We start from the raw sequence: 24,735 nt of genomic DNA, 5'->3' as shown, positions 1-24,735 counted from the left end.
AAGGTCCTGGATGCTGTTGAGGATAAATAAAATACAGATGTACTATACACAAACTTTGCAAAAGCTTTTGACAAATGTGACCATGGTGTAATAGCACACAAGATGCGTGATAAAGGAATAACAGGAAAAGTTGGTAGATGGATTTATAACTTCCTGACACATAGACACAAAGAGTAATAGTAAACTGAGTAAAGTCCCAGGCAGCCACGGTGAAAAGCTCTGTTCCACAAGGGACAGTACTCGCTCCCATTCTATCCTTTTTTTTAGTTTAATATCTTTATTATGCACACCATACCCATCCTGTGGGCGGCAGTTAAAAGATTACAGAGGTACATAATGGATCCAGGGACTGGACCCCAAAGTTATGATTGCTGAACTAGTTACAAAGGTAATGAACTCCAGGTAGATCTGGTCACAGTAATGTCAAGTTACAAAGGTAATGAATCATACTCACTCCTATACATGGTTACAATCATGAACAAATTACAAAGTCATCCTTATTTCGGACATAGAGAAGTAAACCAAAGCTCCGTGTCTTCCTTTGCGGATGACACTCGGATTACCATGGCAGTGACCTCCATCGAAGACACTGTGAGACTCCAAGTGGACATCAAAAAAATCTTCAAATGGACCTCTCAAAACAATATGAAGTTCAAGGAGGAGAAAGTTCAACTACTCAGATATGGAAAACTTGAGGAAATTAAAAATGTATCAGGGTATACGACAAATTCTAACCATACAATAGAGCAAAAAAGAAATGTGAAGGACCTGGGAGTGATAATGTATCTACTTCATCTACTACGAAAATGATAGGATGGATAATGAGAACCTTCAAAACTAGGGACGCCAAGCCCATGATGATCCTCTTCAAATCGCTTGTGCTCTCTAGGTTGGAATACTGCTGTACACTAACGGCCTCTTTCAAGGCTGGCGACATTGCAGACTTGGAGAGTGTACAAAGAACTTTCACGGCACACATAAGTACGATAAGGCACCTAAATTACTGGGAACGGTTGAAGGTCCTTGATCTGTATTCCCTGGAACGCAGACGAGAGAGATACATGATAATATACACTTGGAAGGTCCTGGAGGGATTGGTATCAAACCTGCACCTGAAAATCACTCCCTTTGAAAGCAAAAGACTCGGCAGGAGATGTAACATTCCCCTGATGAAAAGCAGGGGTGTCATGGGTATATTAAGAGACAACACAATAAGTGTCCGGGACTCAAGACTGTTCAATTGCCTCCCAGCATACATAAGGGGGATTACCAATAGACCCCTGGCTGTCTTCAAGACGGCACTGGACAGGCACCTAAAGTCAGTATCTGACCAACCGGGCTGTGGTTCGTATGCCAATTTGTGTGCGGCCAGCAGTAACAGCCTGGTTGATCAGACCCTGATCCACCATGAGGCCTGCTCTCAGACAGAGCCGCGGGGGCTTTGACCCCCGAAACCCTCTCCAAGTAAACTCTGGACACCGTAAACGAACAAGGGAGAGTCCTGGATGCCACCAAGTTACTCCGAAATCAAGGAATTGCACCTGAGATAGGCTCTCCTCACACCTGTACAGGTGTGAACCCGCCCCCCTTCTTTCCTCACCAGTGAGGTTTCAAATTAACACCTGAATGACATGTCTTCGACAGTATCCCAAATTAATAATAACCGAGTGAGGTATCCCCGAATTTCCATAACCCCAATCCTCTATAGGCAGTGTTCGGTGAACTTTTTTTGGGTATTACTCCAAAACTTATCTGTGTTTACCTGGGGAGAGTTCCGGGGGTCAACGCCCCCGCAGCCCGGTCTGTGACCAGGCCTCATGGTGCATCAGGGCCTGATCAACCAGGCTGTTACTGCTGGCCACACGTGATCCAACATACGAGCCACAACTCGGCTGGTCAGGTACCGACTTTAGGTGGTTGGCCAGTGCCTGCTTAAAGACAACCAGGGGTCTATTGGTAATCCCCCTGATGTATGCTGGGAGGCAGTTGAACAGTCTTGGGTCCCTGACACTTATTGTGTTGTCTCTTATCGTGCAGGTGACACCCCTGATTTTCATTGGGGGGGATGTCGCATCGTCTGCCGAGTTTTTTGCTTTCGTAGTGAGTGATTTTCGTGTGCAAGTTTGGTACTAGTCCCTTTAGAATTTTCCAGGTGTATATAATCATGTATCTCTCCCGCCTGCGTTTTAGGGAGTACAGGTTCAGGAACTTCAAGCGTTCCCAGTAATTCAAGTGGTTTATCGCAGTTGTGTGCGGTGAAGGTTTTCTGTACATTTTCTAGGTCAGCAATTTCACCTGCCTTGAAAGGTGCTGTTAGTGTGCAGCAATATTCCAGCCTAGATAGAACAAGCTACCTGCAGAGTGTCATCATGGACTTGGCATCCCTGGTTTTGAAGGTTCTCATTATACATCCTGCCATTTTTCTAGTAGATGCGATTGATTCAATGTTATGGTCCTTGAAGGTGAGATCCTCCGACATGATCACTCCCAGGTCTTTGACGTTAGTTTTTCGCTCTATTGTGTGGCTGGAATTTGTTTTATACTCTGATGAAATTTTAATTTCCTCATGTTTACCATGTCGGAGTAATTGGAATTTCTCATCGTTGAACTTCATATTGTTTTCTGGAGCCCATTTAAAGATTTGGTTGATGTCCGCCTGGAATCTTGCAGTGTCTGCAATAGAGGACACTGTCATGCAGATTCGGGTGTCATCTGCAAAGGAAGATACTGTGTTGTGGCTTATATCCCTGTCTATATCTGAAATGAGGATGAGGAACAAGATGGGGGCGAGTACTGTGCCTTGTGGAACAGAGGTCTTCGCCGTAGCCGCCTCAGACTTTACTCTGTTGACTACTACTCTTTGTCTTCTATTTGTTAGCAAATTGTAGATCCATCTACCGACTTTTCCTATTATTTCTTTAGCACGCATTTTGTGTGCTATTACGCCATGGTCACACTTGTCGAAGGCTTTGGCAAAGTCTGTGTATATTACATCTGCATTCTGTTTGTCTTCTAGTGCATCCATGACCTTGTCGTAGTGGTCCAGTAGCTGGGACAGACAGGAGCGACCTGCTCCAAACCCATGTTGCCCTGGGTTGTGTAATTAATGGGTATCTAGATGGGTGGCGGTCTTGCTTCTTAGAACCCTTCCAAAGATTTTTATAATATGGGAAGTTAGAGCTATCGGTCTGTAGTTTTTTTCTGTTGCAAAGAACATTCATATAAGCTGAAAAAATATGTATTATACGAGATAAAGCAACTTCAAAAATAAAACACAAAATTAACAAAATTATAAAATGAAAAATGAACTGCATGAAATAAAAAAAATTGTAAGACAAATTCAATAAAAAAAATCTTATTAGTTTAGTTAGTTTAGTTTAATATGTTTATTATGCACCCCATACCCATCCTGCGGGCGGTAGTCAAAAGATTACAGAGGTACATAATGGGTCCAGGGACTGGGCCTCAAAGTTTTGATAGCTGAGCAAGTTACAGAGGTAATGAATTCACAATTTACAAAGGTAATGAACTCACAATTTACAAAGGTAATGAACTCCAGGTAGGTCTAGTCACAATCATGACAAGTTACAAAGGTATTTACAGATTACAGAGGTACACAATGGGTCCAGGGACCGGGCTCCAAAGTTTTGATGGCTGAACTAGGTACAAGGTAATGAACTCACAAGTTACAAAGGTAATGAACTCACAAGTTACAAAGGTAATGAATACTGTAAGAATGGTTACTTACGTTTATACATGGCTGCAATCATGAACAAATTTTAGAGTAATGAGCAATTCACACTTCCACACCCGGTCACAACTGTAGTGAGTTATTGGTGCAAATGTTGATTGCTGAGTCTCTCTCTCTCTCTCACACACACACACACACACATACAAATTCATACACACACACACACATAAACACACACACACACACACACACACACACACACACACACAAACTCATACACACACACGCACACACACTCATACACACACACACACACACTCATACACACACACACACTCATACACACACACACACTCATACTCACACACACACACACACACACACACACACACACACACACACACACACACACACACACACACACACACACACACACACACACACACAAGGAATACACCAACAAGTGTTGGACGACATACATACAGATGAGGAGGAGGTGAAGAAACTGCTAAGGGACATCGATACCTCAAAGGCAATGGGACCGGATAACATCTCTCCATGGGTCCTTAGAGAGGGAGCAGATATGTTGTGCGTACCACTTACCACAATCTTCAACACATCCCTGGAAACTGGGCAACTACCTGAGGTATGGAAGACAGCAAATGTAGTTCCCATTTTCAAAAAAGGAGACAGAAAAGAGGCACTAAACTATAGACCTGTGTCATTGACGTGTATAGTATGCAAAATTATGGAGAAGATTATCAGGAGGAGAGTGGTGGAGCACCTGGAACGGAACAGGAGTATAAATGCCAACCAGCACGGATTCACGGAAGGCAAATCCTGTGTCACAAACCTTCTGGAGTTTTATGATAAAATAACAGAAGTAAGACAAGAGAGAGAGGGGTGGGTTGATTGCATCTTCTTGGACTGCAAGAAGGCCTTTGACACAGTTCCTCACAAGAGATTAGTGCAGAAGCTAGAGCATCAGGCGCATATAACAGGAAGGGCACTGCAATGGATCAGAGAATACCTGACAGGGAGGCAACAACGAGTCATGGTACGTAATGATGTATCACAGTGGGCACCTGTGACGAGCGGGGTCCCACAGGGGTCGGTCCTAGGACCAGTGCTATTTTTGGTATATGTGAACGACATGACGGAAGGGTTAGACTCAGAAGTGTCCCTGTTTGCAGATGATGTGAAGTTAATGAGGAGAATTAAATCTGATGAGGACCAGGCAGGACTTCAAAGAGACCTGGACAGACTGGACACCTGGTCCAGCAAATGGCTTCTCGAATTTAATCCTGCCAAATGCAAAGTCATGAAGATAGGGGAAGGGCACAGAAGACCACAGACAGAGTATAGGCTAGGTGGCCAAAGACTGCAAACCTCACTCAAGGAGAAAGATCTTGGGGTGAGTATAACACCGAGCATGTCTCCGGAAGCACACATCAATCAGATAACTGCTGCAGCATATGGGCGCCTGGCAAACCTGAGAACAGCATTCCGACACCTTAGTAAGGAATCATTCAAGACACTGTACACCGTGTATGTCAGGCCCATACTGGAGTATGCAGCACCTGTTTGGAACCCGCACTTGATAAAGCACGTCAAGAAACTAGAGAAAGTACAAAGGTTTGCAACAAGGTTAGTTCCAGAGCTAAGGGGAATGTCCTATGAAGAAAGATTAAGGGAAATCGGCCTGACGACACTGGAGGACAGGAGGGTCAGGGGAGACATGATAACGACATATAAAATACTGCGTGGAATAGACAAGGTGGACAAGGACAGGATGTTCCAGGGAGGGGACACAGAAACAAGAGGCCACAATTGGAAGTTGAAGACACAAATGAGTCAGAGAGATAGTAGGAAGTATTTCTTCAGTCATAGAGTTGTAAGGCAGTGGAATAGCCTAGAAAATGACGTAGTGGAGGCAGGAACCATACACAGTTTTAAGACGAGGTTTGATAAAGCTCATGGAGCGGGGAGAGAGAGGGTCTAGTAGCAACCGGTGAAGAGGCGGGGCCAGGAGCTAGGACTCGACCCCTGCAACCACAAATAGGTGAGTACAAATAGGTGAGTACACTCACACACTCATACACATACACACACACACACACACACACACACACACACACACACACATGCACATATGTGGTAATGCTTTATTTACAGCTAGCAAAGTCAGGGTATTTCTCCAGAATGGTCTGTAATATACCACTGTGGATAAAATACTTAGCCATTTCTTGAACACTTCTGAGTGAGTTGTTTCTAAATTCATTAATTTTATCACACTCCAGTACATAATGACGCAAGGTGTGACAATAATCCATCTGGCAAAGTTTACATTTCGTTTGGTCTACATCTGGTGGTGGTGATTTAACCTGCCAAAGATACTTGTAACCCAGCCGGAGCCGGGCGGTAGTGACATCCAAGAGTCTGCTTATTTTGTTAGATGCACCATAGACATGTGGCTCCTCCTGCATGATAGAATGATAGATGGACTCACTGGTGTCAATCTCCCTGAGCCTTAAGTCCATAAAATTCAGCTGAAGTTCTTTTCGTATTATTGTTCTCAAACTACTACCTGACAAGCCAAGATTGTAATCTACTCCCTCTTTGAAAGCATACAGCTTAGCCAATTTATCAGTTCTATCATGCATCTGAAGACCAATGTGAGATGGAATCCACAGCATGTGCACTCTGACTCCACTGTCCACAATCCTACCATACCTGTGTCTGGCTTCTGACACAAGCATGCCACAATTTATGCTTAATGAGTTGAGAGCATTTATGGATGACAGAGAATCAGTTACAATTAAACTGTCAATCTTTGATACATAGATGCATTTCAGTGCAAGGAGTATGGCAAACAGTTCTGTCTGAAGGGTAGAGGCCCAATTATTGATGCGTGCTCCAATTTCTTTAAGAGAGCCATCACTCTGTACGACAACAGCAGCACTACCAGCTGCACCAGTGGATTGGTGAACAGAACCATCAACGTAAATAATTTGCGAGAGTGTGTGCTGTGTGACTAAGTTATCAATACAGCTTAAGGCCTCATGTTTGGCTTCAAGGCGAAGTTTTGGTTGTGATTTAAGAAGTAGTTTGGGGGGAAATGGAGAAAATATCATCATTGAAAGCATTTTTCACTTTAGGTTTTGGCGAAACCTGAAAAAAAAATGAAAACGAAAAAAAAAAAATTATTTATTGGAAAAAATATAGCTTTCAAAATTTGCCTTGCTTGTTAAATAATATTTATTGTGCAATTTTATTTATATGTTTGAGCCTTCATTACCCTCGAGATTTTAATTTTTACCCCATTTTCGGGTAATTTACCCAAATTTCCCGACCTAGGGTCTATACCTCAATGCACGCGATTGGAATAGTGCAGAGTGCGGCATAAGTTGATAACGGATGTAAACAGACAAAGATCTGAAGGAAACAGGAAGAGGCATTAACAAATCATCATATATAGAGTAACACCTAAATTTATTCAATAACAATGGTGAATTAAGACACAGTAGACAGCCCAAATCTAATTTAAATCGTTTAATTGGTTTATGATAATGTACATAACCGAATACCAAGAGACTCCTCCCCTTCAGGGTAACATTAGCACTAAAAGTAGAAGAGAGAGTTCTGGTTCATAATATGAGACAGATAGTTCTGGTTGATGATATGAGAGAGAGACAGGAAAACTGAGAGAGATGAACGGGGTGACGGAGTGAGGGAGATAGACAGGGAGACAGAGTAAGGAGGGTGATGATTGGGAGGGAGTGAATGGTGGGGAGGGAATGGAAAAAGGGTAGGGGGATACATCAGTATCATCCAGTTATCGTCCTGAACGTGTTCGAGAGCGGACAACCTACCACCAAATAACAACATAATAAAATTACAATCAGAATTTTCATTTTTCAAAATATACGGGAATAATGTACAGAACATAGAAATAAAGGTCTATAGTACATAAGGCACTCAGGCAACCTTAGACTAGTGCTAGAAGGTAAATAACACGATATATACAGGGAGGTGTGCTCAGTCCCACCCTATTCAATATTCTAATTAATGCCTTAATTGCTGGACCAGGTCTGCAGCCTGTCCAGATCCCTTTGTAGTTCTGCCTGGTGTGTGTGTGTGTGTGTGTGTGTGTGTGTGTGTGTGTGTGTGTGTGTGTGTGTGTGTGTGTGTGTGTGTGTGTGTGTGTGTGTGCTTGTGTGTGGGTGGGGGTGCGTGCTTGTGTGAGTGTCAATGTGGGTGTGCGGGCTTGTGTGTATGCATATATTTGTAAGCTCGTGTGCATGTGTCTGTGCGTTCGCCCTCATGTGTGTATGTGCGCGCGCGCGCGATCGTATGGATGTATGACCCATTTAATATTTGTATTTATAACTCATTTAAATTGTGACCAGGTGTGGACGTATCAGTGGCTCATTACTTTATAATTTGTTCATGACTGTAACCATGTATAGGAGTGTAGATGATTCATTACCTCTGTAACTTGCCATGATTGTGACCAGATCTACCTGGAGTTCATTACCTTTGTAACTAGTTCAGTTATCATAACTTTGGGTCCCAGTCCCTGGACCCATTATGTACCTCTATAATCTTTTGACTACCACCCACAGGATGGGTGGTAATCAAAAGATGTCTTAGCAATAATATGTATATCTATAATGTAAGAATTAGCTTACTGTAACGTTAAGTTAATATATTTGACGACAGCAGGAGTGAAGTGACAATTTTGGTTAAAATAAATTTTAAATCATATGCACATTCATTTATTAACCATCATAAAAAAACTGATAACCAATACAGTTACTGGTAAAGAAACGGCTTCAGAAAAAAATGTGTAGAAATCGAGCTTTTTCAGAATTTCAAGTGAAAAGTCCCCTCAAGGAAGGTTCCTTGACGCTGGTGAGGAGCTCTTGATCTAGGGAATTGGATCTGTGCTCCAGTTCCCAGAATTAATGCGGGGGGTAATCCACATTACCCCCCGCCCCCACAGGCGCTGCATAATCCTCCGGGTTTAGCGCATGGGGCTCAACAACAATAAACCATCTCAGACCACTAATCACCCAACAAAAGGCTGCAGTCAGAATGATAACAAATTCCCACTACAAACAGCACACACCACCAATATTCAAAACTCTAAACCTACTCACAATACAAAACATCCATACTTATTACTGCACCTACTACATACATAGAACACTTAACTCTGACATAAACCTTCCCCTCAAACATCTCCTTACCAACCTCAACAGAACACATGACCATAACACAAGGCACAGATCACTCTTTGATGTTCCTCGTGTCCATCTCACGTTATGCAAAAACTCAATGTATATAAAAGGCCCTAAAATCTGGAATTCATTACCTGTGAATATAAAAGAAACACTGTTTATAAATTCAAGTCTCTTCTCAAAAATCACTTACTCACCCACAACTAAATAAATACTGAATAATTGTATCTCATAAATTGTATATCATATATGTATCTCATTATTGTATCTCATAAATGTCAACCTGTGACCCAATCAAACTTTGTTACTATTTAACTTCATTACCTAACAGAATACTCCATTCTACTGATTACACAACAATTATACATTCTCTGCTCGTCTGTTGGTGTGAGCAGACGTACGCCTGCTGCCCTCTCTCGGCGATTGGAAGACTTCCTGTTTTTTTCCAATATGGCGCAGAGTGTAAGGAGGAGGGTAAATACTGTGGGCATCCAGCTGGTTCGTGGGGCGATTTCACCGCAAGCTGCTCCTGTGCTGTTGCCATTAATCATCCGGGATACGCATGGTATTCAGGATGAAGAATTGTACGGTGTAGCACTTAATGGTGCATACAGGGTGTTTGTTAAGTTGTTGAATACCGGCGTCTACGAGAGGCTGGTAGAGAAATACCAGGATGTGCGAGTGGACGTCAATTCTATGGTGAGTGTCCGCCTTCATGACGTCTCCAAGCATTACACATGGGTTAGAGTGCGAAATGTACCGTTTGAGGCTGATGAAACGGACATACGCAATGTTTTCAAGGACTATGGGACCGTTCACCTGGCACAGCCCGGCAAGTGGGTAGAAGGTGCATACGTGGGATTCCCAGAGGGCACGTTTTCACTGAAAATGATGATACGACACCCCATACCGTCATATGTTATATTGGAGGCCTTCAGGACTCAGCTCATGGTGTCCTATGCTGGGCAACGCAGGACCTGCAGGCGTTGTGGTGGTTATGATCACATTGCTGCATACTGTGAACAACAGACTCGACTTTATGGTGTAGAATGTACTGCCGCAGGGGAATCTGAGCAAGTTCGACGTGCTCTGGAGCTACAGGAAGGACGTAGGCCTGGTCGTCTGTGGAGTGAGGAGGTGGAGCAAGCGGAGGCAGTGGCGGGTGCGGACCTGATGGCCCCTGTGGCTGGGGGCCCTGTGGGACCCATTTTGCCTGATGGTGGGGGATGGCATGGTTTGGCAGAGGAAGCCATCGACGAGGTCCTAGAGACTGTGCTCACCTCGCTGTTTCCCCAGTCCGATGGGGAGGGTGAGTCGGTGACGAAGGCTGATGTGAGGAATGCTGCAGACCTGTGTGGACAGCAAATTGAGCCCATCGACTTGGTGGTGTCTCACGGGGTAATGTGCCCAGAGGGTGGGAAGGTTGGACATGTGGTGGAGGTGGAGGTTCACCATGAGGTATCACAGGAGGTGAGGATGGAAACAGATGGAGTCACGTGCAAGCGTGAGGCTGTGACATCGGATTCTGATGATGTCCTGACTCCAGCACAGAGGACCAGCAAGGTGGTGGTGGTGGAGGAAGATGGTGGTGGTCCCTCCGGGACTTTGGACCCAGAGCTGGACCAGGGGGGGTAAAGGCTGCCAGTAGACATGCATAAAGGAGGTCCAATAGGACATGGTGGCGTTGTGAGGAAGGTGTCAAAGCACAGAGGGAAGAAACCACCGCTGGCCTAAGGTATATGACAGTTAACATTAATGGTTTGTGTCAGGATGTGAAGCGTGCGTGGTTTGCAAGTTTCTTGTGCCGGCATAGAGTGGATGTTGTATTTGTGCAAGAGCACAATATCAAGGTGGGGAGTATATTGGAGGTGAATGGATATAGGGCGTTTGTGATGCAGACGGGATGCTTGAAGGGAGGGGTGGGAGTGCTACTCCGGGAGGCGAGCCCATTTGTGGTTAGTAGAAGTGAAGGGGGGGCGAGGGCCGTGTTATCAGAGTGGAAGGATGGTGAATGGGCGAGCAAGTGGCTTTAGTGTGTGTGTATGCACCCGCAGAGAGTGATGCATGTCTGAAAGCGGATTTTGTGAGGGATGAGCTCGTTTATTCTTTTTGTTCTTTACCACCTGTTGCTATTGTGGGAGGGGATTGGAATTGTGTTATTCGCAGGGCAGACATTGAGCCGCGTGGGGCAGGGCATTTTTCAACTATCCTAGGTGATCTTCTGAGAGATGTGTGTCTACGTGACATATTTGGGGGTGGGGCTTGGGAGGTGGAGCACACTTTTGTTAGACATGGATATGCGGTGAGGCTAGATCGGGTGTACATCACAAAGCGGGTAAGAGTGGAGTCCTTGCGTACGGTGGAGGTGGAATATTCAGACCACAGGGCGGTTGTGGTAGACCTGGGGCGGGATGGGCTGGCCAGGAGGTGTAAGAGTTATTGGAAACCAAACACGAGGATCCTGGGTGATGAGGAGGAGCAGGGAGGATTTGAGACGTTGTGGGCAGAGCTCAGTGAGGAAGGGCGGGGCATAGAGGAATTACTGGGGTAGTGGGATGGGGTGGCTAAGGCACGAATACGTAAGTTTTATGTGAGGGAGGGGAAACGCATAATGCAACAATCATACGGGCTCCTTCAGTACCTAGAGGGTAGGTTGAGGGATTGCTCTGGGAGAGGCGGACAAGGGGGAGTATATCCTGTAGAGGAGATAGAAACGTTGAAGGGAAGGATTCGAGAGCTGCAAATGAATGGTTTAATGCAGTGCGTGTGCAGGGATGGGCTGAGGAGGTGTTATGGGGCGATCGACCATCGGCGTGTGTTTTACGGGGTCAGCAGCGATGTTGAGCGGCCACTGAGGTTGGTAGGTTAATCGTCCACTCTGAAGTGGGGAATTATCGTGAGGGGCAAGTGTTGAGGACGACTGAGGGGATGAGTGGTTATGCGGATGCATGGTATGAGCAGTATTTGGGACGTAGTGGTGTGGGAGGTGCAGCACTGCATAGCGTCTGCGAGCTAGTGCCATGTTCATTGGGGCATAGTGATCGAGTAGCGCTGGGTGGGGAGATAGATGACGGCGAGGTTTGGCGGGCATTAGCGAGTATGCGTACGGGGAAGGCTCCAGGGATTGATGGATCACCCTGTGAATTTTACCTGCAGAATTGGAAGTTAATGCGTGGATTCCTGATGGAGTTGATGAATATCATGAAGGAGAAGGGGGTGTTGGAGGAGTTGCAAGCCACAGCAGTGGTTGTTCTGGTCCCGAAGGGAGAGGTCCAGAATACCCTCAAGGATTATCGGGTGATATCTTTACTTTGTGCAGATTATAAATTGTTTGCGAAAATACTGGGAAATCGCCTGAAATGTGTCATGGGGCATGTCGTATCTGGAGGGCAATGTGGGTTGCCTGGCAGATCTATGGTCGAGGGCCACGGACGTCTTAAGGGGTTTGTAGAGGGTTTGGGGGGAAAGGGGGGTGCTTACTTGCTTTGGATTGGCAGGGAGCATATGACCGTGTGGAACGGGAGGCGTTGCGGCAGATCCTTCTAAAGCAGGGATTTGGGGAAGAAGTTGTGGAATGGGTGGAGACATTGTATCGAGGGCCGCAGGTGCGCGTGCAAATTAATGGTCACATAGGGGAAGCCGTGTGTGTGGGGCGGGGCCTCAGGCAAGGATGTCCACTATCTCAAATCCTGTTTGCCTGTGTTCAAGACCCATTTTACAGACTCATTGAGGCACGTATCTGTGGGGGGGGTGGGGACAGGGGAGGTGGGGTGTGGGCCAGGGATCGTAGGATACGTCGACGACACGACGGTACTTGTGCGGAAGGGAAATAGTTTGAGAGAGGTGGGAGAAGTCATTTGTACCTTTGGGGAGGCTACGGGGATGAGGGTTAATGTGGAGAAATCATGCTTATTAAAGTTGGGAAATTGAAACTGGCAGGGGGATTGGGATGCTGGTGTGGAGTGGAGGGTGGTGGATAGCTTAAAGATATGTGGAATAGTGTTTATGGAGAATCAAGTGCGGTCAAGGGAGATGAACTCCGAGCATATTGTGGAACGGGTGCAGCATAGATTGGGGAGTTTGCACCTGTATCATTTGACATTGTTGCAGAGGGCCATCGTGGTAAACACGTTACTATACAGTAAGGTTTGGCATGTGGCTGCAGTTTACCCCTTAACGGGGCAAGGAATTATGAGAATCTTAAAGCAGGTGTTCAGGTTTATATGGGGTTCTTCACACAAATAACCCGCACATAAAAGAGAGAAGCTTACGATGACGTTTCGGCCAGACTTGGACCATTGACAAAGTCATGAAGATCTAGTGATGAGTGATGGGATGGGAGGAGGGGAGATGATGGACATTGTTATTGTTTGGAAAGGGAATCCCCTTCCATGAGGACTTGAGGTAGCAAGTCCTTTTCTGGGGTTACTTCCCTTCTGTGTTTTTTAATGTCACTAGGACAAGCTTGAGAGTCACTGGACCTCTCTCGCACAACAAATCTGTGTATAGAGCTCTGTTCCTTGCGTTCCTTTAAGATTTGCCTAAAATGGGCCACAACATTGTCATTGTAATAGTCACCAGCACAGCTTGCAATAGCTGTGTTAGGGTGATTTTCGTCCATAAAGGTTTGCAGTTCAACTCACTTTGCAGACATTTGCTTAATCTTTGAAGAAGATAACTTCCTCAATTTCTCTCTCCCCTCCTCTGAAGCAATTTCCTCAGGTCTGGCCTTTTACTGTTGCAGATGCTCTTGCAGCTCATCAGTGGTTAGTTCATTATCATCCTCCTCTACCAACTCTTCCACATCCTCCCTACTAACCTCCAACCCCAAGGACTTCCCCAATGCCACAGTAGATTCCACAATTGGCATAGGCTCCTGAGGGTTAGCCCCAAACCCTTCAAAATCCCTCTCTTCTACACATTCTCGCGACAGTTTCCTCCAAGCAGAGTTGAAGGTCTTCTTAGTCACTCCCTCCCAAACCTTACCTATAAGGTTTATGCAACTGAGGATACTGAAGTAATCTTTCCAAAACTCTCTTAGGGTCAGTCGAGTGTCTGAGGTCACTTCAAAGAACTTTTGAAGCATAGCTTTTGTGTACAGTTTTTTGAAGTTTGAAATGATCTGCTGGTCCATGGGCTGCAGGGGAGGAGTGGTATTAGGAGGAACAAAACTTGACTTTGATGAAGCTCATGACCCCAGAAATTCGCTCTGCCAAGTCTGAAGGATGACCAGGAGCATTGTCTAATACCAGGAGGCACTTAAGGTCCAATTTATTTTCCAGGAGGTAATTTTTCACAGTGGGGCCAAACACATGGTGAAACCAGTCATAGAAAAAGTCCCTAGTGACCCATGCCCTACTGTTTGCCCTCCACATCACACACAAATTAGCCTTGAGGACATTGTTTTTCCTGAATGCTCTGGGAGTTTGAGTGATACATGAGTAGAGGCTTCACTCTGCAATCCCCACTAGCATTACTACACAACAGTAAGGTTAGCCTGTCTTTCATAGGCTTGTGTCCTAGGAGTGCTTTTTCCTCCTGTGTAATGTAGGTCCTGTTGTAGTTTTATAACTGTAGTCTGGCAAGACAGTGATGGAGTGAATGATGAAAGCTTTTCTTTTTCAGGCCACCCTACCTTGGTGGGAAACGACTGATGTGTTAATAAATAAATACCATAGACCGTTATATTACACGTTAGTTACATTCCTGAAAATGCAGTGCAAGGTAAATCCATGTTAGATAAACTGAAGAACTTGTGGGAAAAATAGGGTTACATTCCTGGGAGCCCCAAAAAAGCCAAACAACTATTTTTTCAACCTCCAGATCTCACAAAAATAAAAGTGAATATGTAATTGTTGTTCATTGTCGTGGTGTATTATGTTATTTTTGCTGCCTAAGACTACAAATGCAACAGAAATAATAGTGCTTTTTACCTTATATTGTGGGTGCTGGAGTTTATCGATGAGTGTGAAGAGTTATGCTGTGGCCCTACCGGGCTGAGGCGGATGGTAGAGGTTCTAGTACTGAAGTTGATGGTTGTACTGGAGTGTGCATAAATTCTGTAGTGGATTTCTGTTCTATTTTACCTTGCAGTACCATATACAGCTGACGGTAAAGTATCAGCTGCTCTAGACACTGTTTCAGAGCACTGCTAGATTTGTCAGGGTCCTCTCAGTGAAAAAGTCTAACTTTAAGTCAGTCAAGTCCAGTCAAGTCTGGGCCAGCTGGCCACTCTGATCGTGGGTTCTATCCCCGCTTGTGGTATGGTTTGTTTGCATTTGGTCAGTCAAGTCGGTCAGTCAGTTATTCATCATACACTCGTATATTTACCTCATTCTTTTTAATTGTACAAACTGATGCTTCATTACGGCCACAGGCTATCTCTTGTCTAATATCTCTGTTTTCTTTGTTAACTCAAAGACTTAAACGCTTATACCTTTTCTTGGAACATTGGTATGCCTACTGGGTGGCATGACTGTGGCAGATACAAGATATGGCAATTAAAAGATCAAAACAATTCATAAACACAGCTAGCTCGTAGGGAGCATTTGTACTGGACACGTATTCACGAAGGCTGGGATGGGGGTGGCAGGGGTAAGATAAGATAAGATAGGATTTCGTTTGGATTTTTAACCCCAGAGGGTTAGCTGCCCAGGATAACCCAAGAAAGTCAGTGCATCATCAAGGACTCTAACTTATTTCCATTGGGGTCCTCAATCTTGTTCCCCAGGATGCAACCCACATCAGTCGACTAACACCCAGGTACCTATTTGCTGCTAGGTGAACAGGAGAACAGGTGTAAGGAAACGTGTTGAAATGTTTCCACCCGCCGGGAATCAAACCCGGGCCCTCCGTGTGTGAAGCGGGAGCATTAGCCACCAAGCCACCAGGCCACTGGGGATGGCGGGAGGTCTCCCCCGCTGACCCACAGCAAGGTGGCAGCTTGAGCTGGGGAAATACTTTCCACACCCACAAATGGGACTGTGTAAAGTTAATTTTACGAAGTGTTGTACGTAAAAATCTAAATTTGGTAGTAACAACAATAGCAGACAAATCTGTAACCAATGTCCATTGCCCATTGCTTCCAAATCTACTATCCCAGCAGATTTTCATCCATGTCACTGAAGTACAGTATACTGAAATTTTACAGTTCAAAAGCAACAAACCGTAAGGATCATACAGCACCTGGGAAATGGGATGTATTTACTGTAGACCGTTATATTACGTGATTTTATTTGCCACATTTTGGTTATTGCACAGTTGAAAAATTGCAGCAAAACGCCTTTGTCCGCCACTATTGCCACTATTGGCCACCCGCTTCCCTCCTATTGGTCTGATATATCAAAGAGTTTACTACTGAATATATCATTTTGCAGGGCTTCGGTGGCAATGACAGCACCCACATTAAGCAGCAAGCGCTGGCAGTGCCGTATGGCCAATATAAGAGAGCGCATGACATATCTCAGGTCCTCAGCTTTCTTGTCCGATCTCACCATTACCTTTCCTGAACACAAGAAGGTGCTAAAGGTAAGTGAATAAGAGTTTTCTTTGAATAAAATACCCAACCAAGTGAGGTGCTTTATTGCTGGAAGGCTCTTGATTCAAGAAATTGGGGTTACCCTCTTAAATTATGTTGCACCATATAATCATACCCCCGGCCGGGATTGAACCCGCGGTCATAGTCTCAAAACTCCAGCCCGTCGCGTTAGCCACTAGTGGCTAACGCGACGGCCTGGAGTTTTGAGACTCTATGACCGCGGGTTCAATCCCGGCCGGGGGTATGGTTTATTTGCAATCGTGTCATTACGATTTCTTGAGTCGTGCACCATATAATATTTTCTTGAATTGTATGTTAAACCTTGTAGTAGCTCGTAAACAAAGACTGTATTGGCCAATGCTGACGAGATACAATTCACAATCAACCACACCCACTTATATACCTGTTCAACCTACAGTATTTGAGGCTAATCAAAGTTCTTGCATCAGTGATGCTTCCTGGGAGTTAAACTCATCTATAGCTCTATTCCCTATTCCCAAACCAGTACTTCCCTGTATCCTTCCTACATCTAAATTTGTCTAATTTTATTACATTGCTGAGAGTAATATCTTGGTTAGACATTTTCAGCATGTTATTTATACAGTAGGGCCCTGTTTTACAGTGTTTCGCTTTACGGCATTTCGCTAATATGGTCATTTCAAATTATGACCAAAACTATACGGCTCCCCCCACCTGACTCTAATATGGTCACCGTGCCCCACCCAGTTTGTTTACATTCTCCGTGAGCTCCGTAAGCACTACGTCTCTCCATTGTATCTGGAAACTAAAATTTCAAGTGTTTTTAAAAGTTATTTCATATTTTATATATACGTACTCTGATACAGTGGACCCTCAACGAACGATGGCATCGACTAACGTTAAACTCGGGCAACGATGCATTTTTGTGTAAAAATATTGGCTCGATGAAAAATTCGGGTAAGGACATTCGTCCCAAATGTGTCCGCCTGTCCATCCAGGCTGAGCGCACCTCAGCTGCCCTGCCTTCAGCTAGTGTGCCATTGTTTACAAGCCACTGTGAATGGTTCCACGTGTACCTGCAATACATTTTGTATTATTCCAGTGTTTTTAGTGCTTGTAACTGCTAAATAAGCCACCATGGGCCCCAAGCAAGATTCTAGTGCCAACCCTGTGGTAAAAAGGGCAAGAATTACTATGGAATTGAAGAAAGAGATAATCACAAAGTATGGAAGTGGAGTGCATGCCTCCGAGCTGGCCAGGTTGTATAACAAACCCCAATCTACCATCGCTAGTATCTTGGCCAACAGAAAGGCAGTCAAGGAAGCTGCTGTTGCAAAAGGTGCAAGTATGTTTTCAAAACAGAGATCGCAAATGCTCGAAGATGTGGAGAGACTGTTATTGGTGTGGATAAACAAAAAGCAATTATCAGGAGATAGTGTTTCTCAGTCAATAATATGTGAAAAGGCAAGGCAGTTGCATGACAATTTAGTTAAAAAAATGCCTTCAACTAGTGGTACTGTTAGTGAATTGAAGGCCAGCAAAGGTTGGTTTGAATCGTAGTGGCATACACAGTGTGACCAAAAAGCGGCTGAAAAATATGTGCAGGAATTAGAGGAGTACATAGACACTGAAAAATTAAAACCCCAACAAGTGTTTAATTGTGACAAAACAAGCCTGTTTTGGAAGAAAATGCCAAACAGGACCTACATTACACAGGAAGTAAAAGCACTGCCAGGACACAAGTCTATGAAAGACAGGCTAACTCTAATGTGTAGTAATGCTAGTGGGGATTGCAAAGTGAAGCCTCTACTCATGTATCACTCTGAAAATCCCAGAGTGTTCAAGAAAAACAGTGTTGTCAAGGCTAATTTGTATGTGATGTGGAGGGCAAACAGTAAGTCATGGGTCACTAGGGACATTTTCTATGATTTGTCCTATCATGTGTTTGGCTCCACTGTGAAAATTTACCTCCTCTAAAATAAATTGGACCTCAAGTGCCTCCTGGTATTAGACAATGCTCCTGCTCATCCTTCAGACCACTCCTCTCCTCCAGCCCAATTGACCAGCAGGTCATTTCAAATTAAAAAAAAAAACTGTACATCAAAGCAGTGTTTCAAAAGTGCTTTGAAGTGACCTCAGACACTGAATTGGCTCTAAGAGAGTTTTGGCAAGATCACTTTAGTATCCTCAGTTGCATAAACCTTATAGGTAAGGCTTGGGAGGGAGTGACTAACAGGACCTTGAACTCTGCTTGGAGGAAATTGTGGCCAGAATGTGTAGAAGAGAGGGATTTTGAAGGGTTTGGGGCTAACCCTCAGGAGCCTATGCCAGTTGTGGAATCTATTGTGTCATTGGGGAAGTCCATGGGGCTGGAGGTTAGTGGGGAGGACGTGGAAGAGTTGGTGGAGGACGACGATGAAGAACTAACCACTGATGAGCTGCAAGAGCATCTGCAACAGCAAGAGGCCACAACTGAGGAAATTGCTTCAGAGGAGGGGAGAGAGAGATGGGGGAAGTTGCTTTCTTCAACGATTAAGGGCATTTGTACAATGTGGACAAAGGTGCAAGCCTTTATGGGAGAACATCACCCTGACACAGCTATTGAAAGCCATGCTGGTGGCTTTTACAATAACAATGTTGTGGCCCATTTTAGGAAAATCTTAAAGGAACACCAGGTACAGAGCTCTATGGACAGATTTTTGGTGTGACAGAGGTCCAGTGACTGTCAAGTTGTTCCCAGTGGCATTAAAAAAAGAATGGAAGTAACCCCGGAAAAGGACTTGGTACCTAAAGTCCTTATGGAAGGGGATTCCCCTTCCAAACAATAATACACCACCATCATCTCCCCTCCTCCCATCTCATCACTCATCACTACATCTTCAATAAAGGTAAGTGTCATTTATTCTTCATGTAGTATTTAGTGTACATGTATCATTTTCTTTGTAGGAAATTGTATATTTCATGTGAAATTTTTTTTTTTCATACTTTTGGGTGTCTGGAACGGATTAATTGGATTTCCATTATTTCTTATGGGGAAAATTAATTTGGCTAACGATAATTTGGCTAAGGACAAGCTCTCTGGAATGGATTAAAATTGTTGGTCGAGGGTCCACTGTAATTATACTTATGTATACCTGTACCTAAATAAACTTACACACTGTACTGGCATGCAGATACACATTAAAGGATTTAGGAGTTCTGGTTAGCAGTAGCCTAAAACCAAGACAACAGTGCATTAGTGTTTGCAATAAAGCTAACAGAATTCTTGGCTTCATATCTTTTTTTTTTTTTTTTTTTTTTTTTTTTTTTTTTTTTTTTTTATCACACTGGCCGATTCCCACCAAGGCAGGGTGGCCCGAAAAAGAAAAACTTTCACTTCATATCTAGAAGTATAAATAATAGAAGTCCTCAGGTTGTTCTTCAACTCTATATATCCTTGGTTAGGCCTCATTTAGACTATGCTGCTCAGTTCTGGTCACCGTATTACAGAATGGATATAAAACCTCTGGAAAACATACAAAGGAGGATGACAAAGATGATCCCATGTATCAGAAATCTTCCCTATGAGGATAGACTGAGGGCCCTGAATCTGCACTCTCTCGAAAGGCGTAGAATTAGGGGGGATATGATTGAGGTGTATAAATGGAAAACAGGAATAAATAAAGGGAATGTAAGTAGCGTGCTGAAAATTTCCAGCCAAGACAGGACTCGCAGCAATGGTTTCAAGTTGGAAGAATTCAGATTCAGGAAGGATATTGGAAAGCACTGGTTTGGTAATAGAGTTGTGGATGAGTGGAACAAACTCCCGAGTACAGTTATTGAGGCTAAAATGTTGTGTAGTTTTAAAAATAGGTTAGATAAATACATGAGTGGGTGTGGGTGGGTGTGAGTTGGACTTGACTAGCTTCTGCTGCTGGGTCTGGTGCAGTGCTTCATCATTGAGTGGAGATGACCAGACCGGGTGGGTCATTGGGATAATCCGGGGGGTGGGTCATTGGTTTAATCCGGGGGGGGGGGACATGGACCTGTTCCACATGGGTCAGTAGGCCTGTTGCAGTGTTCCTTCTTTCTTATGTTTCTTATGTTCTTATGTCTCGAGATGCCATATTAATTTACCTGGAGAGAGTTCCGGGAGTCAACGCCCCTGCGGCCCGGTCTGTGACCAGGCCTCATGGTGGAACAGGGCCTGATCAACCAGGCTGTTACTGCTGGCTGCACGCAATCCAACGTATGAACCACAGCCCGGCTGGTCAGGTACTGACTTTAGGTGCCTGTCCAGTGCCTGCTTGAAGACAGCCAGGGATCTATTGGTAATCCCCCTTATGTATGCTGGGAGGCAGTTGAACAGTCTTGGGCCCCTCACACTTATTGTGTTGTCTCTTAGCGTGCTAGTGACACCCCTGCTTTTCATTGGGGGGGATGTTGCATTGTCTGCCGAGTCTTTTGCTTTCGGAGAGAGTGATTTTCGTATGCAAGTTTGGTACTAATCCCTCTAGGATTTTCCAGGTGTATATAATCATGTATCTCCCTTGCAGCAATATTCCAGCCTAGATAGAACAAGCGACCTGAAGAGTGTCATCATGGGCTTGATAAAAATACTCAATAATAATCACTAATCGTGTCGTATATTACGTTAATATGCACGTTTTCCATTTACGTATATTATTTTTTCAGAAATATATAATAAACACTATACGTTACATATAAAGATGATAAATACACCCCACAGTAGAATAAATAAATATAAATGTGAGATGTGGTAGCCAGACAGCTTGTATGAGTGACAGCAAGAATAATGTTTTCTCTAGTCCAGCATAAGAGAATATGTGTTACTGGGCGTAACTTTAGAAAATTATTCCTTTCATATGCCTTCACTTAGAGCGTCATTTCTTCTAAAAATGGTGTTACACAAGAATGGGAGTGTTTCTCTTTATTTATTCTACCACATCAATGTAGAGACAACTTGTACACAAACCAGACGGGTTCGCCTGGTTTGTTTACAAAACTCGCGTCCACCTGGTTTGTTTACATAACTCCACAAGTGTCCTCTCATGTACTCATTCTTTCTCTCTCATTTATTCATTTTATCACATTTACTCACCTCTGACCCTACATTAAGACTAAAAATATTTTAAGGTAAGTAATGAGTGAACTGTATGTGCATTTTATCGCTTTGGGATGCTTAAATGTTATAGAATATTATGTGTGGGTGGGTTGGCCTGGTAAGTTAGTTTATTCAGGTATACACAAATACAGTTACATAGATTATCATACATAGCAGGATATGTGTAGAGAACATAGGATAACCCAAAAAAGTCAGAGTGACTTATTTCCATTGGGGTCCTTTTACCTTATTATTATAATATGAAAATAAGAAAAAGTTTTGGAGTGAGATTAACAAGTTAAGGAAGCCTAGAGAACAAATGGATTTGTCAGTTAAAAATAGGAGAAAAGAGTTACTAAATGGAGAGTTAGAGGTATTGGGAAGATGGAGGGAATATTTTGAGGAATTGTTGAATGTTGATAAAGATAGGGAAGCTGTGATTTCGTGTATAGAGCAAGGAGGAATAACATCTTGTAGGAGTGAGGAAGAGCCAGTTGTGAGTGTGGGGGAAGTTCGTGAGGCAGTAGGTAAAATGAAAGGGGGTAAGGCAGCTGGGATTGATGGGATAAAGATAGAAATGTTAAAAGCAGGTGGGGATATAGTTTTGGAGTGGTTGGTGCAATTATTTAATAAATGTATGGAAGAGGGTAGGGTACCTAGGGATTGGCAGAGAGCATGCATAGTTCCTTTGTATAAAGGCAAAGGGGATAAAAGAGAGTGCAAAAATTATAGGGGGATAAGTCTGTTGAGTATACCTGGTAAAGTGTATGGTAGAGTTATAATTGAAAGAATTAAGAGTAAGACGGAAAATAGGATAGCAGATGAACAAGGAGGCTTTAGGAAAGGTAGGGGGTGTGTGGACCAGGTGTTTACAGTGAAACATATAAGTGAACAGTATTTAGATAAGGCTAAAGAGGTCTTTGTGGCATTTATGGATTTGGAAAAGGCGTATGACAGGGTGGATAGGGGGGCAATGTGGCAGATGTTGCAAGTGTATGGTGTAGGAGGTAGGTTACTGAAAGCAGTGAAGAGTTTTTACGAGGATAGTGAGGCTCAAGTTAGAGTATGTAGGAAAGAGGGAAATTTTTTCCCAGTAAAAGTAGGCCTTAGACAAGGATGTGTGATGTCACCGTGGTTGTTTAATATATTTATAGATGGGGTTGTAAGAGAAGTAAATGCGAGGGTCTTGGCAAGAGGCGTGGAGTTAAAAGATAAAGAATCACACACAAAGTGGGAGTTGTCACAGCTGCTCTTTGCTGATGACACTGTGCTCTTGGGAGATTCTGAAGAGAAGTTGCAGAGATTGGTGGATGAATTTGGTAGGGTGTGCAAAAGAAGAAAATTAAAGGTGAATACAGGAAAGAGTAAGGTTATGAGGATAACAAAAAGATTAGGTGATGAAAGATTGAATATCAGATTGGAGGGAGAGAGTATGGAGGAGGTGAACGTATTCAGATATTTGGGAGTGGACGTGTCAGCAGATGGGTCTATGAAAGATGAGGTGAATCATAGAATTGATGAGGGAAAAAGAGTGAGTGGTGCACTTAGGAGTCTGTGGAGACAAAGAACTTTGTCCTTGTAGGCAAAGAGGGGAATGTATGAGAGTATAGTTTTACCAACGCTCTTATATGGGTGTGAAGCATGGGTGATGAATGTTGCAGCGAGGAGAAGGCTGGAGGCAGTGGAGATGTCATGTCTGAGGGCAATGTGTGGTGTGAATATAATGCAGAGAATTCGTAGTTTGGAAGTTAGGAGGAGGTGCGGGATTACCAAAACTGTTGTCCACAGGGCTGAGGAAGGGTTGTTGAGGTGGTTCGGACATGTAGAGAGAATGGAGCAAAACAGAATTACTTCAAGAGTGTATCAGTCTGTAGTGGAAGGAAGGCAGGGTAGGGGTCGGCCTAGGAAAGGTTGGAGGGAGGGGGTAAAGGAGGTTTTGTGTGTGAGGGGCTTGGACTTCCAGCAAGCATGCGTGAGCGTGTTTGATAGGAGTGAATGGAGACAAATGGTTTTTAATACTTGACGTGCTGTTGGAGTGTGAGCAAAGTAACATTTATGAAGGGATTCAGGGAAACCGGCAGGCCGGACTTGAGTCCTGGAGATGGGAAGTACAGTGCCTGCACTCTGAAGGAGGGGTGTTAATGTTGCAGTTTAAAAACTGTAGTGTAAAGCACCCTTCTGGCAAGACAGTGATGGAGTGAATGATGGTGAAAGTTTTTCTTTTTCGGGCCACCCTGCCTTGGTGGGAATCGGCCAGTGTGATAATAAAAAAATAAATAAATAAATGCCAAACAACAAGTTTACACTAAATTATATTAAGTTAGTAATAGAACTAGGCATTAAAAATGCACAAAGTAAAATACATTCACAGTACATTCATTACTTTTTTTTTTTATTATCACACCGGCCGATTCCCACCAAGGCAGGGTGGCCCGAAAAAGAAAAACTTTCACCATCATTCACTCCATCACTGTCTTGCCAGAAGGGTGCTTTACACTACAGTTTTTAAACTGCAACATTAACACCCCTCCTTCAGAGTGCAGGCACTGTACTTCCCATCTCCAGGACTCAAGTCCGGCCTGCCGGTTTCCCTGAATCCCTTCATAAATGTTACTTTGCTCACACTCCAACAGCACGTCAAGTATTAAAAACCATTTGTCTCCATTCACTCCTATCAAACACGCTCACGCATGCCTGCTGGAAGTCCAAGCCCCTCGCACACAAAACCTCCTTTACCCCCTCCCTCCAACCCTTCCTAGGCCGACCCCTACCCCGCCTTCCTTCCACTACAGACTGATACACTCTTGAAGTCATTCTGTTTCGCTCCATTCTCTCTACATGTCCAAACCACCTCAACAACCCTTCCTCAGCCCTCTGGACAACAGTTTGAGGAAGGGTTGTTGAGGTGGTTCGGACATGTAGAGAGAATGGAGCGTATTTGTAATCTTAGTGTAGGGAGAGAGATGAGTAGTACTTATTTGTAGGAAGTCAGGTGCAGGTAGCCCAGGTGTAGGTAGTCCCGGTCTCTTACTTAATATACGATATTTAAAATATCCCAGAGAGTTAAAATACACATATAGTACACTCACTATTTACCTTAAAATATGTGTAGTCTTAATATAGGAAGAGAGGTGAGTAGTATTTATTTGTAGGAAGTCAGTGTAGGTAGCCCGCCTGGGCT

At 43.9% G+C, this 24,735-nt stretch overlaps 1 protein-coding gene across 1 annotated transcript in view; it reads left to right on the top strand.

The window, feature by feature from the left end:
- Positions 1–16,275: 16,275 nt before the first annotated feature.
- LOC128698924 (uncharacterized) overlaps positions 16,276–24,735 on the top strand; it is a 37,040-nt gene continuing 28,580 nt past the window's right edge. The window contains exon 1 of the mRNA XM_070096882.1: positions 16,276–16,461. Coding sequence (XP_069952983.1) covers positions 16,324–16,461 — 138 coding nt within the window. The 5' untranslated portion in view covers positions 16,276–16,323. The remainder of the gene's footprint in view (positions 16,462–24,735) is intronic.

The sequence above is a fragment of the Cherax quadricarinatus genome, chromosome 55, assembly GCF_038502225.1.
Source record: "Cherax quadricarinatus isolate ZL_2023a chromosome 55, ASM3850222v1, whole genome shotgun sequence".
NCBI classification, from domain to species: domain Eukaryota; kingdom Metazoa; phylum Arthropoda; class Malacostraca; order Decapoda; family Parastacidae; genus Cherax; species Cherax quadricarinatus.
The sequence above is the reverse complement of the archived record's forward strand: the minus strand, read 5'-3'. Positions and strand labels throughout refer to the sequence as shown.